Raw genomic sequence first — 15,134 nt, forward strand, 5'->3', positions numbered from 1 at the left:
GCTCATGGTACCTTGAAGCGTGTTTTGGACAAACAGAAAAGGGGAATGCTTGGAGAAACCCCACAGAGCTGACTCGCAAAACCTTTGTATACAATTAATGACCTTACAGTACCACAAAATTCAAATAATCCTGTTATTCTGAATCATTTTCTCTCATTGCAGTCTTCAGGCGAGACACAACTGCCCTGGGCAAAAGTCTGGGTGCGGAATTTACTCACTAACCAGTGGGAAGGCCCACATGAGTATATCGTCTGGGGTCGTGGGTATGCTTGCGTTTCCACAGATACTGGGGTACGGTGGCTACCTTCAAAATGTGTTTGCCCTGACCTACAGCACCAGAGGCAGAACAGGCAACCTCCAAATGATGACCAGAACGCCAACCATCCAAATTGCGACCAGAATGTAGATCATCAGCCTAATGACTCTTCTGATGATGACCAAGACGTCAACCATCAGGCAGATGGTCCTTCTACAAGCAGAGACTGGGATGGGCCTTCCACACGCAGAGACTGAAGAAACCCATCTGATCCTGACTAGTTGAATTCCAAGGACACACCAAACCACTTGCACGCACATCTGCTCACTGAGCCTGAGAAATGTGTTCTAGAGAAAAGGAAATGAGAAGGACCAGTGTAGATACAAAAATGCTGCTAGCGAGGATTTTCTTGCTATTTTCTAAGTCCGTGAGAGACTTTTCTCTCTCACAGAAGAGGTAGCAGAGTATGTAAACGACCAAGCCACCTGCAACCTTGAAAAGTCTTGTTTATGGTATAGTAGAAAAATATTTTGACAATGGATGTTTTAGGATTTTAGCCAATCACCCCAAGGGGTGGCTGATCCTTTGTCCAATTAGACTATGAAGAAAAAAGTCTATAAAAGAGTGTGTAAAATAATTAAATAAATCAATCTTGCTGCACAATTCCTGCCTGCTGGATCTTCTCTCCTCCTCCTCCCTATGGCTGCGGGACACGGTGATATACCCTAAGGCCCAGGCCTGTGGTAATAAGTATTTTCCTGCTGTAACGAAGAAGGCTAATTAATGGAGCTGCCTTGGCAGCTGTCATAAAAATATTACTTCTTTTGTGTTCTTCAGAATAGGCTTACTGTGTATTTACATATTTAAAACTTTTAAGCAAATACAAGAAGACGAATTTTTTGATAAATCTAATTTTATCATGATTAATAAAACAGCCATGGGAACACACTGTTTTTCAATTATGTCTTGCCTGCAGATTAAAATAGGTAAAGTCTTAGAAAAATGTATTAAATAAAAACAGCAAAAAGCTTTCCATTTTGAGTCAAGTCTCCTTATCCTTCAGGGTTGCTTGATTTTCTTTGACCAGACACTGAAACTTTTGGAATTTCAAACTGTTTGCACACAGTGTGCAAGTAGCTCAGGAGAAGCAAAGGAAAAAGATTATTTTTTTTAATTTCCTCTAAATTATGCTAGTGAAAGCTTCCCATCCTTTTCAGTGTTTGCTTATATTGACCAGTGTTTACTTATATTCAAGCCATCCTCATTATGGTACATAAAATTAAAATTAATTTCTGCAACAATGCTATATGGTAACATTTAATGAAGCCAATCATTAGTATCTGCTGCTGCAGAAAGAAGCATTTCTATTACTAGATAAATTATAAAATACTATTTTTGAAACTTGTCCATCAGACACAAACATTTCAGATTATTTTCTAAATCATCTCCTGTAATAACAGGACAAACTCTGAAAACATTCCTAACTATTTCAGTTTTGTGCAGATCAAATGTAGATCTTTGCTTTCTAGTTTATATTCCATTCCTGGCAATTATTCCATAGATCTCGGGTTTCCCCAGTGGAAATCCCTCCCTTTCTTTTCTTAAACATATCACAGTTTTAAATGGAGATTCTATGCTCAAACCATTACAGGAGTTTCCTTTGCAAATACCAGCCTTCTGGGGAAAGGCATTTTATTCACTCCTTCTGTTCTTCTCACTTTGTTTTGAGGCCACTGAATTCACCATAAAGGGATATTTGACAACTGCCATGCCCTCTTCCCCAAATGAATACTTTGAAACTACAAAAGATGTCAGTACTTTGGTTGGGATTTTTTTTCCTATGAGAATTTTCAGTATATTATACAGTAGAATAATATAAAGGAAAATATCTCTATGCAGTACAACGGTAGGGTGGCAGAGATGGTCCATAACATCTCCTCAACCTTCTTTTTTATGGCGTCTCTATCAGGTTGGGAATAGATGAGAACAAAGCAGGGCACTCCACCCACATAATACAGCAGAAAGAACCAGATATTCCTCAAAGCAATCACTGAAGAGCTGCGAACCTGATCAGAGTTTTCCTTTCCATTCTCAAATGAGAAGCAATATGAGGAAAGACATCTCTTAGAAGTTTACTTACCTTATATTGTATATATTTAAGTGCTACTTCTTTTATGTTCTGTGCTTTTCTGCAACATACAGGGGTTTTGTCTCTATCATATGCTATAAGTCTCAGTGCTTGGGACAGCTGGGATATTTTACTTAGTAGTAATTTCTTGATCCTTCCATCGTTTTCCCATCAGCACAGCCACTCAACCATTCAGGCAGCCACAATATATTACAGCATCTTATTTCCACCTATCGCCGAATCATCAAAATGATACTTCAAAAGGACACAAAATATTTAAAAGGAACAACAGATGCTTGAAAATAAACAGAGGTAGTGGCAGAATGCCACACCACCATTTCACCTCAAGGCCTTGGTGAGAAGTGCATTGTGTACTGCAAATGCCGTTTTTCAGCCACTGTTTACACCTTAATATGGTCTTCCCAGCATATTACTCTTTATGAAGTTTGATTTCACTTTAGGTGTTATTTCAGAGAAAGCCTCAAAATGTACCCATACAAACTGTTTCAACTCTCAGTTCCCAAAAATGACTGACACTGATGTTTGTCTGGCCTTCTCCCCATACATGCAGCATACACTTCCAAAACTAAAAGAAGAAAAACAAAGAAAAAGAAAAAGAAAAAAAACGCGGAGCAGTGCTACTGCAATATAATCTATACGTTGGGTCTGAAATGCAACCGAAGTAACCCCCCAGCTTTCAGAGCCCTTACCACAACTGTACCCAGCCATCTCACTGCCACCAAGTCACTCTGGTAGCAGAATAGACCAGAACAGAGTCCTGTGTGACAGAATCCTAAGGTGGCTGCTCTGACCACAAGAACCAAAACACATTTGACATACCAGCAACTCTACAGCTGCAACAGTGCAACATTTGTTCACAACCTAATTGTCTTTACATCTCCATTTATATGCCCACTTCTGGGTCTTGGACTACATCAGGGATCTTTGCATCATAGAGCAAAGAAGGTACACATGATCACCCACATGGAGTTTATATACAAAACAATGACTAAACCTGTCTTTCCAGTACCAGGTGCAATGCAGTGTCCTATTTTTTAGAGCAGAGCTCCAAGACTTGGTTTTTATTCATTTACAAAACTTCAGTCTATCAAAAATACAGTTATCTCTTAAAGCCCACAGACCGTAAAATAGCACATGTTCTTATTCAATTTAACTTGTGAAATCCCAAATCCAGTTTTACAACTGATTTTAAATGCATCCGTCATCCAGTGGGCAACATCTGCTGCATATTGCTGAGCTCTGCTTCCACTGTACAGGAAGGGAGTCTGTCACTACCGATGCCAGCTTTGGAACTTGGTTTGTTTTTGATTAGAAGGTGGTCTTGGCCAAACACAGCCAAGTGGCCTGTACACAAGTAAAACTAGCTGTGGCAGTGCAAAGCAAAGCCCAGCAACAACCCAGTCACGCACAAAACTTTTCACTAGCCCTCCCTGCAAAGCTGTCTTCTCATCTAGCTCCCACTGCCATGAAAACAATGATAAGGGGATTAAATAACAGATGTCTCACTGCTTTTCTCTCCCCACCTTTAAAATGTAACTATCTGGCCTGATTTACATTTTAAAAAAAGCATCCTTGTTTGCCACCATATAGTACGTCTGGTGATGTCAACAGTTTCAGGCAAGTCTGTGATTTAAAGATCAAGGGGAACTCAATGCAGCGTTTGAAGGGGAAAAGAATTCTCCCTTTCAAATGAATATAAAATATAAACTCTTTTAGACTGACATAAATTTAATTAAACCCTGCAATAGGTTAAAACATCATAACATCACAAATATCTGCACTGGGTGTCCAGGGCTGTCTGGCATATTTAGGCTACTGTGCATCATTTATTACTCTTTGACCTCTCTTTTCAGGAGCATCCAGATATGTGCTATGGTTCTCAGCCTGTGGGAATGCCAGGACTATTGAACAGTATGGGACCAAAAAAACAACACTGTGGGAAAGAAGGCACTGGAATAGGGAGACATCATAGCAAGAAAACCCAACCCAATAAACAGAACAGTCCATAAAGGAAAAAGTGAAAAATTTCAATGTAGAAGGGAAATAACTACTGCAGGTCCTATGATGTCGTGGCCGGTGAACATACACTACAAGGACAGAGAGTTTTCAGTAAGACAAGTCCCTAGTACCACAAGAACCATGTCATGTTAGGGTGACCAGAAAGGCTTCTCCCAGGATGCATTGTTCTGTGATGGTAATCTATCCCAGTTTGGACTTCCCGGTTGGCTGTTAGCCTCTACCTTTTGTCACTCCCCACCCCTCATCACTCCCCCAGAGCTTCCCCATTGGTCCCCATTCCCTAGTCCTACCTTTTCCCCGACCCTAGATAAAACTGTGAGTTTCAGGATCATGCTCGTATTTGCCTCTGCCACCTTCGACAGTGTAGCAGCAATAAATGCTCCTGGCGGAACGCACGCAAATGCCCTTCTCAACTCTTTGCTACCGACTGTATTACTGAACCCACCTGTGCTTCTGTGGGGGCATGCGGGACCCCACGGAGCTGGGTAGGGACAGTATTACTATGATAAGGAATTATTTCAGTAGAAAAATGCACCACAAGGGTTAATTTGAGAGAATGGGTATGGTACAATGTAGTGAGCAGCTGGTACGACATCATAGCTCATTACCTACCAAGGCTAACACAAACACCTCGCACCTGGTCCTCAGTCATTTTGGGCAGAGTTTACAGTTCTGCTATTAACACTGGAGCTGCTGCAACCCACTTCTTAAAAAGTACCATTAGCCAAAGTCCTACATTTCCAGCCCTACCGACAGCAAGACCAGCTCAGGGGAGAAGCCACCTTCTGCAGCCCTTGAAAGGCAGATGCTCTCCTTAAAGGGAAGTACATGTTCAAGTTGGGGACAACAGAGAGCAGACACTTTACTAATGTGTGGGGACAGCAGGGCATGGCTGTAACTCTGGATTAATCAGGGTTCAGCTCTCCTCCATCCTTGTCTTACTCTGATATCCAGAACAACATCTTGCTACAAATAATTATGCTGCCTAACCTAGGCAGCCTCCCTTGCAGCACACACACAGTTCCTGCTGCAGCATGAATAGTTTTATAGCAAGGACACTTAGCTTCAGCATCCACTTAAGCCACATTAAAACTTAAGCCCCAATTTCAAGCATCACAAACATTTCTCAGCCTTGCTGCAACTCCACAGACTCCACTCGACAACTCTTTGCACATACTAAGATTTCCACAGGGCTGAATTAAAAAAGGGGAAGCTCTGCTTTAGGAGCGAAACATCTTCAATTTCAGTAAGAAAAACAGTAAATAAATGCCCTGGGACAGATCAGAACACACCCTAAATACTGATAAAGTTTGGGGCTTGCTGCCCTCAGTGACATTCTGTCCTGAATTAGCTGCTGAAATCCAAACTGATTTTATTCTCTGTTCTTTTGGCGCATAGACAGTTCTGACAGCCCATTAATGTTGCCTTGTTTATCTCTTCGTCATGACTTCTCATCTGGACAAATACTATTTTTGGTTCTTTTTAATTGTGTATGCAGTTTTCATTACCACCAGAAGGCACTTCAGAAGGATTAACAATAATTTCTGTACTCATTTGATGGACACTCTGCTTTGCTCTCCACTCTGTTTAGAAACGAGAAAAAAAGTACTGATTAATGATCATCAACTAACCACCAGGCTTCTCACAGGAATTGTATTATTGTCTCATTTACAACAATATTTATACCCTTAAACCCAACTGGCTTCATGGATTATGGCTCCAAGAAAATCAGAATAACAGAGGCCCAAAGAAAATTACCTATCTCCTTGGACAGTAAATCTTCTCACAAACTTGGGATGTATATTTGGCACAGTTCTGTCAGTCCTAGTCAAGAACATCAAAATCTAAAAATATGTTTATCAGCAGAATATATGTTCACCTGTGCGGACACACAGTTTATTTAAGGTATCAGTAATATTCTAAAGGACTGTAAATCTAAGCAATCAGTAGTTCTATAGGGCATTCTTGTAAGAAACACCCTAATATTTTCAGACTTTTACCCAGTATGGAGGAAGAAACCTGTCATTCAGTCAGCCTTAAATAATGATCTTTAAACATGTAAGCAGCATGTCTGGCTTTATAGTGGCAGCAATAATATACTTGGGATTTCAGCCTTTTAGAACATATTTAATTGTGCAAGCAAACACAAAATCCTAAAGCCAATGAGTTCCACTCATTGTTCATTATTTCCTACACAAACCTCACCCATAGTACAAAGGCAGTGAAACAAAGCTACCATAGCTGAACTAAGCAATTAATAGCAGGAAAGAAGCAGCAAAACAGAAACAGCAATACAGCAAATGAAGGATTATTTCATGCAAATGCAATTCATTTAGTATCATGACACTAAAAAATTATGTTTTGTTTACCATTCACAGACCACTTCTACTGGCTGTAGTATACTGGTTTTTTTGTATCTTAATATAGTAATAGTATTATATTTAGTATCTTAATATATCAATGGAAATAAACTTAGCATCCTGTTGAGAGAAGATTAGTGGTATGCACCAACTCGCCAAGTATGAAAATAAAATGCTATCAGACAATTTTTTTCATACCAGACATGTCATGGAGCTACAGATGAAATCAGGACCTCATCTGAGTCATGCTGCATCAGAAATACTGTAAGAACTTCTGAAGACTTTCTGATTTAAAGACACCAAACACACCCCTGATCTCTTAAGGGGAGCAGCACAGCTCCCAGCTGTTCCTGCAGGGAGGACAGAGAGGTGAAGGTTGAGATTCCAATACACAAGCACCTCCCAAACCTCCCAATTCCTCCTCCCACACAAGCAAATCACACACCACAGCTGCTGTCTGGGCCAATACGCAAATACTACATATTTGGGAAACTCCAAAGTATGTATTTTTGATACTGACCAAAGCAATGTTAGCAGGATAGGAAAGAGACCACAGGGGAGAACTAATTAAACATCTCTACCCAGACACAGATGTTTTGTTCATTTTCTTGTTGGTTTAGCTGGCTTTGGTTTGCTTCTTCAATGTTTCTTTGTCTGTGTGTGATCCACCTACTAAATAAAAATGCAAAAGACTTACCAACCCTCACTGTATAGTAATAACACTGGGACAGTAGATACAAACAAACATTTTACTCCCCAAGAACATACTATTAGTGAAAAGTAAAGTGGTCCTAGCTCAATTCCTGTAGTTTAAGCAAACAGCCCCTGAGTTGTTAAACAACATACTGCCTTATAGGCAATGGTGCCTGTAAGACCTCTAAAACAAAGTTTAGATTTCCTACTCCATCTCCCTTTCTCATTCACCAAGACAGATGGAAAGCAAATGTATCTAGAGAATTATCATTATGATCCTTCTCCAAGACAGAGAAGCAACAAGATTTGTTCAGGAAATACATTATGGTAGATTTTCTCACACTCCATTTTGCAGTACATGTGAAGCTTTCAGCACCAGAGAAATTATACTGATTAATTTTGTCTGATCAGAACCTACCAGATAAAATTTCAGAGGTCAGTGAAATTCTGCTGTTAGAGTGATGGTTACACAAATATGAAGTTCATATATTCCCAAGCCATACACATTTGCTAAGGGATACTGTGCAGGGCTCAGAGAGCCCAAGCCCAGTAATGCACTGGAATGAAGAGATCACTGTGAAAGCAAGAAATCTTACTAATAGTCTGATATTAGCCACAAATGATAGGTGCTGTTTATCTCAAACACTTTTTAAGAGCTTATGAAAGATGTTTTCAATAATTAAAGAAACACATTTTTTAGTCTAAGCATTTCCATAGCAGATTCCCAAGGTGGTACTGAGATGCAAACCAGAAGCTGGTGTTGCTCCTGTTTTTCTCCCAGGTTCATTCACTTTCCACACTCCACCTCATAAAAGTCAGTCTTAACCAGGCAGAAGACATTTAACCTTGGCACAAGTAATAACAACAGCCAGCAGCTTGAACTTAGTAAAAACATTTGTCACCCACAGACTAGCTGGAGCAGGAAAAATGCAACCTACAATCAGTGGGCACATTCTGATACTCAGAGAGAATAGCTGCTGTGCAGAATCAGCTGGTTTGACCATGAATTGTCCATGGGTCATGTGGTTGTTCAGCAGCTGAATTGTTAAGTGTTGTGAACAAAACCACCCTCTTCCTATCTTTGCTATGAACTTCCGATGACCCATTTGGGCCTCTGTGCCCTCTCTCTTCAGGGAAAACAATACAGCTCCTTCTCTGTCACTTAAAATAGACTCTTTGCCGGGCCAGGAACATCACATAGAAGAGTTCCTTTTAATAAGCAGCTAGGGTATACAAATATAGGAGTGGAAAAAACTAGTCTGCTTTGGAAAGCTAGTTTTGTATATCCACTGATGTTCCTTTGCTGTTCTTCGCAACTCCACCATATCTACACGAAATTATTGTTCAACAGCTTACAGCAAATCCTCCAAACCAGAACGCCAGCAGAGCATGAGCTGATATGGGAGAAGGACTTGCACACCTGCTTTACTGTATCTGTAACACTCAAAGTCAATGCTAGAACTCAACCCATAGGTCACACAAGAGCTGACTACTCTCAAGCACATCTGATCCTCCTCATCAGTTTCCATTCAAGAGGCCACAGTCGTCACACAGATCTAGAATCACAGAATGACACAGGCTGGAGGAGCCTCTTGAGGTCTCTTGTCTATGCATCTGTCTCAAGCAGTTCACCCAGACCTCATCCAATTGAGCTTCAAAGTATCTCCAGGACTGAAGAGTCTACAACCACCCAGAGTCTCTGTTCCAATGTTTGACCACCTTCATGATACAAAAGTTTTTCTTGTATCTACCTGGAATTTACCTGTTTCAACTTGTATCCTTTGCCCTGGCTCCTTCATCGTGCACTTCAAGAAGAGTTTGGCAGCACCTAATACCCTCTCTACCCACAAGGTAGCTAAAGGCAGCATTGAAACTCCTCCATAACCTCCCCTCTTGGCAGATGGAAGAAAAACATTTCCAGATGGAAGAAAAACATTTCCCTCTGTGTTTCTCCTCAAACCTTGTTGTTCCCTTAATCACCCATTGGACTAATTCCAGTACACAACAATGTTGTTTTTACACTGGAGAACCTCAAACTGGCCATACTATGCCCTACTCATACTTAGCTGTGATTCCAGAGCTCACCTGTCTGAAGGGTGGATTGTAGCACTTTTCAGCTAAAAAACAATGCACCTGTGTGCAACTGAGACAGGAAAGCACTACAATTCTGCAGAGTGGCACTCCCAAAATCAGATATAAGATAAGATGCTTACCAGAAATTCTGATTTACTTTGTCAAACCTTTGCTCTTAACTTACTTTGCAGTGAGACCTCTGTTCCCATTATGTTTTGGAGATTCAATGCTTTTCCTCTGTCTGGAAAGCAAGAAACACGATGATGCGATGTATTACATCTGAACAAAAGTATTTTATGGCTACAACTCCAGCTTAGAGCTAAATCTTACTAGGAAATAACACAGTGGCTCCCAATGACACATTATACCACTGTTACGGCATTTCCCAGAAATGCAGTGGCACATGTGGAGTTCACGTCTATCCACCGCTGCTTGCTGTGACAGACTGTATTTCTCACACAAAAAGGAGCAATCATTTGAACTCTCAGTGATCAGACTCCCTACCAAGAAGAAAACATACTAAAACTTCACTGAATGACTCAGAAAACTGAGCCTGAGTGAAAGAGAAAACCCTCACTAGCTTCTGAAAACAAACTTGAGTCTCTGTGCAGCAAAAGTGTCTCAATGGCTGGGGATGGGGTGGCACTCAGTGCCCAACACACAATGAAAATGGGTTAGAGCTCCTCACCCAAAAGGGGCTATATCTTCCTGTTGCTTTTAAGCAGGCACGCAGGCAAAGGCAAAGAAGTAAAGAGAGGGAACTCTCCGTATGTGTTCCACGCAGGCTTATTCCCCATGAAAAGACAGGGACAAAGAGGCCAATTGCTGGGAGGGTCTAGGGATCTTACACTGGGTACAGAATAGTTGGGGAAAGGGATCTGAGCCAATGGGATAGAGACAAGCAGGTGGGATTGACAGGAAGGGAACCAATGGGAACAACACATAGGAGGGACTCAGGGAAGGATCCAATGGGGCGTCGAGGAACAAGGAACTTTCTAGAACTAATACATATAAAGAAGGAAGATGAATATACATAACTTCATACATAAAACAAGACGACAAAATATTAACCCATCAGGGGAAAACATGCAAAAGGCAAAACAAGAGAATCATGGGTTCTCACCATGACTGCAAAGTTACATGCTAAACTTGGGTCGATAACCACCACAGCTGGTTGTCTGAGTTCTCCTCAGGACAAAGAGTAGCTGCAGCCACCTGCACCGCTACAGTCTAGTGTCATGCAATCCATTTAGTTAAATAAAATTCTGTAAAAGGAACACATTTTAGATATTTATGATCCCTCATCTGAAGTGACTGGAATCCTCTAAAAATAAAGGATGTAATTAAGCAGCCAGGATATCTTTAAGCAAATCACTGTCATCTTTTGGTCAGAGAGTGAAATCTAAGAACTCCATCTAATTCTATCAGACTTTTCAGGACAACCACTCAAACCTGCACACACAAACTATGCAGCTGCTGCCAGCAAGCATCTCATCTCCGGCACAGACACAAGTCAAGGCTAAATCTGCAAAGACCTAGTAACAAGAGAGGGTACAAAACTACAGGAAAAATTCCTAACCTGCCAGCAAGAAATTAAATGACCCATCCAGTTATAAATTACCACAGGTCTACAGCAGCAGAGAACGCCCTTGATGGTCACATGGCCCATGTAATCCTAGCCAGCAAGGGCAAAGCCCTGAAAGTACTCTGTCTACAAAACAAAGGAACACATCTTCCTGCAATTATAGGTTGGACCAAACGATTTTGTTTTCAATTCACCCACTCATCCCCACCAGTTTCTCCAAGTCTTTTAAACTCCCTTCCCAAGATGTCACAAAACTGCAAAGGGACCAAGCATTAGCTAAGGTGTCCACTTGCAGGTGCTGCTAGTGCCTCTGATCACAAGCAGTTCCAAAGGCTCAAATGCAAACACTTACCCTAAACAGAGAGCTGCTTTTAAACTGCAAGAAAGATTTTAAAAAAATAAACACAAATCTGGCCTTCCCATACTGCCTACAAAAGAAAATGCATTGGTAGCTCTCCAGTTACTACTCCCCAGCCACCATAAACACACTATCTCCTACTGGGGCTGCCTCCCCACAAGCTGTCAATCCAGCTACTTACAGGAATTTGTTGAACCAAGCTAAGGTAGCACAGTTACTCAGATCACCAGACTGGGAGAGAGAGCCTGCAGCACAGTTGTCTCAGCCAGGAACGGGCATCAGTGGCTGAAGCAGTAACCTCTGCCACAAGCACAAGAGCTCCAAGAAGTGGACAAACAAAAAAATATTATTTTGGGAGGTATTACCGCACTGCCTATCTGCAATAGCTTTCCCTAGGCCTCACTCACTGTGCTGCTTCACCCAACCCTCATGCAAATAGCCTGCATGAAATTCCATGATGGTGCAATCCAGCTGCTGAGAGACAGAAAGCTGGGTAACAAGATCCATTATCCACACAGCTGGCCTCTTCAGTGGTAGCATCAGCAAAGATGCAAAGGTCTGAATGGTCACACTCCTCAAATGGAAACATATGCTCGCCCTCCAGGAATTGATTCAGTTATTGATGGAAAAATATTTGTGCATGAATTCATTAAATGCTATTTCTCCATCTTTGAGGCCTGATGAATAATGCAAACAAGGATTCACAACTTATTCAAAAACAGCAAAACAAACACTAAGATCTGTTATTTAGAGAGGATTGTTTCAGCAACTCCACCCCAAAGTGCTAGGCTGGAGTCTCCAGGTCTGCCTCTCCATAGGGCAGTATCTCAAGTGTCGCACTGAAGCTGCATGTTTACTACTCCTGTTCCTCTGTGCTTCTAAGACTATTCATTCAGCTTCCAGAACAGGACAAAAATTCATTTTCAAAACAGAGACACGTAAACTAACTCTTCATATTAAATTCTTTTTTTTTTTTTTCCCTTCAGGAAACTGTGCATGCAGTATGCCAGACACTATTGCTGATTTGCCAAATAAATTCACTCAAAGAGAGAATTATTGCAAAGCAGACTGGAATGACTTCCTGAAAATCACTTGGGTTTCATGCAAGGCATTGGTTCTATTGAAGGCAAAGGAAGAAGGGGGAATGGAAGGCGTGCAGAAACACAATGGAGTCACGGCTTCCCAGAGCAATCCACTCCTTTTTAAAGCACTCCAGTGGAACCAGAATGGCTCTTTCCAAAGCACACTGCAGGGATCACGATCTGTATCCATAAACATGCATCCATATGGCACTGTCGCAGCATGCTGTGTGACGAAGAAGCTAGCCCTCACTAACAGCCATGGCATGCAGGGACACAACCTTAAACATACCTGTGTCTCTAGAGGGGCAGACAGATGCGTGCCAGGACTTACCAACACGACCCAGGAGCCTCACTTCCCAGCACTTCCAGCAGAGCTAGAATTTGGAGACACACAGATTGTTTGCAACTACAGGAAGGCTAAGCATGCTTTATGAAAACAACAACAACAAAACAAAACAGGCATTTTAAAAAGTAAAATTTCAAGTGGCAACAGCAAAACTGAATTTCACCTTTTGAGATGGCAGTTCTCACCACAGAGATCCAACCCCAGATGACAGACTGCTAGGAATTTTTTTATCTGATATAATCTAAATATAACAATTTTTTTTTTGTTATGATATGGTTAAAGAAATCTACTCAGGGGAATATATCTGAAGCCAACTTTCAATTGGCAAATTTTTCTTTTTTCTTTAATTGCCAAGTTACTATTATCCTGTAATCCCTAAAGATACTAAAAGCCCTTATGATGGAAACACAGTCTTAACCACCAAAAAAAAGAATTCTGATACTTGAGCACACTCAGTTTTTTTGGTTGACACCAGATGTCAAAGTAGTTGTAATTCCTGATTTTCTAAAGTTGCGTATCCTTTGTCAGAAAAACTACTTGTCTCCAAGAACAAAACAAAAGCTCCTGTGTTAGCTGGTCTTCATCACTACAGCCACCTGATCCAGGAGACAAACCATGACTTTTCTGGTTTTAGACACTGAATCAAATTTATTAAAAAGAACTCCATTTAGAGCAGCAAAACCCATTTCTACAGAATGCTTATTTTCATGGTGATAGCAGAGATGAGAACTGGGGGTGAAAAAAGAGAAGGAGTCATTGCAAGCTCATTAGATAACGTGAACATAATGAAAATACACTGAAGATAAATTTAATGAGCATTAGGAAAAGTAAACTGAGCAACAAGTTCACATGTTCTCTTTCTCTCAAAACAAAAACTTAACTATGACCACTAAAGCCTTTTTCCTCATTCCATCTCATGAGCTGAAATAATTACACACTTTTTGAAGAGGAACGTTGTTCCTGTACTCAAGACCTAAGAGTTTTTATCTTCTTTGGTCTTACTTAAACTGCATGGAGGGAATGAGGACATCAACATCAAGGCCAAAGTCCTCTGGCACAACTGGGAGGAGGACAACAGGTTCCTCAGCCAGGTGGCACCTGGGCAGCCTGAATGTCTACCTCAAACAGCTCCATGCAGTCACCTACCCAGACACTGAGCTGCTCAGAAAGGGAACATTTGACTTAGATTACATATGAGGGAACAAATTGCATGGGCAGTAGCCAGCCGCCATGAGCTGCACATGATTTAATGGGCCTGTGTAAAAAGATATTCAGGACTTGTATGCATCCCAATTCCCACTACATTTCACTCAGATCCTTTTGAAAATACCAGCCTTATAGGTTTTGGCCCCTACATCCACACCTGCAAGCATGTGGAATGCAACAGATCACTTCAGAGAAGAGCCAAACACTTGTACTCATTTTCTTTGAGGATCTAGATTTTTCAGACTAGCAGGAAAGATGCCATGCTCTAAAGCTGTTCTACAATCTGAACTATACAAACTGTTGTTGACATCAGAGATCCAATGAACTTGGAGATGTATCACCTTATGATATGACATATCACAAAAGAGTAGAAATTTTTGGTTTGAAAGACAAGTAACGTTAACAAAAATATCTCCTGCAGCATTAATTATAATGAGAAGAACAAAGAAGAGCATGTTGGAAACTGGGAGCAAGCCACATTATCTATGAGGCACCGTGTCAGCACAGTAGTTTTACTCCATAGTGAGTGCTGAGGAGTTTTGGGCCCATCTCTCCCTGACAGAGGTTCAAAAAAGTAAAGTCAAGTCGTTACATATCAGTACATCATAGAAAGCTGCTAAAGAAATGCACAAAAGGAGCTTGCTACTCTCGGAAGGAAGCTGAGAGTCTCAGCTGTACCTCTGTTCCAATCAGCCACTCCATGAACTTTTCTCACAAGAGAATGTTTTCTGAAAAAATAAATACATCCTTTGATTAAGTAAATTGTGAGGACTTAATCTGCAATTCCACAATCGCCAAGGGACTCAAGGACCAATCTCTTTGGTGTTTCATCTACAGTAATTTAATAACTTACATTTTAAGACCAACGGCTTACAATGAAGATACCAAGACAAATCTTGACTATATTATTCACCCTAGTGCCACTAACTGAAAGGCACTACTAGGCCAATTTAAGCAAACAAGACCTAGAAGTCCCAATACCTGCTTCAATGATTAGTACAACAGGC

General features: G+C 41.0%; 1 protein-coding gene across 40 annotated transcripts in view; it reads right to left on the bottom strand.

The window, feature by feature from the left end:
- Positions 1-15,134, bottom strand: part of MAP2 (microtubule associated protein 2) — a 236,821-nt gene that overhangs the window by 205,405 nt on the left and 16,282 nt on the right. For 36 of the 40 annotated variants that reach the window (XM_017746995.1, XM_017747011.1, XM_017746997.1 and 33 more), the window contains one exon: positions 12,865-12,949. The exons of 2 other annotated variants lie outside the window; for them this stretch is intronic. In XM_017746995.1, coding sequence (XP_017602484.1) covers positions 12,865-12,949 — 85 coding nt within the window. Of the gene's footprint in view, positions 1-6,982; positions 7,010-12,864; positions 12,950-15,134 lie in introns of those variants that run through there. 2 more of the 40 variants (XM_017747003.1, XM_017747014.1) reach the window with 2 other exon arrangements.

Source organism: Corvus brachyrhynchos, unplaced genomic scaffold, assembly GCF_000691975.1.
Source record: "Corvus brachyrhynchos isolate BGI_N302 unplaced genomic scaffold, ASM69197v1 scaffold481, whole genome shotgun sequence".
Taxonomy (NCBI): Eukaryota; Metazoa; Chordata; class Aves; order Passeriformes; family Corvidae; genus Corvus; species Corvus brachyrhynchos.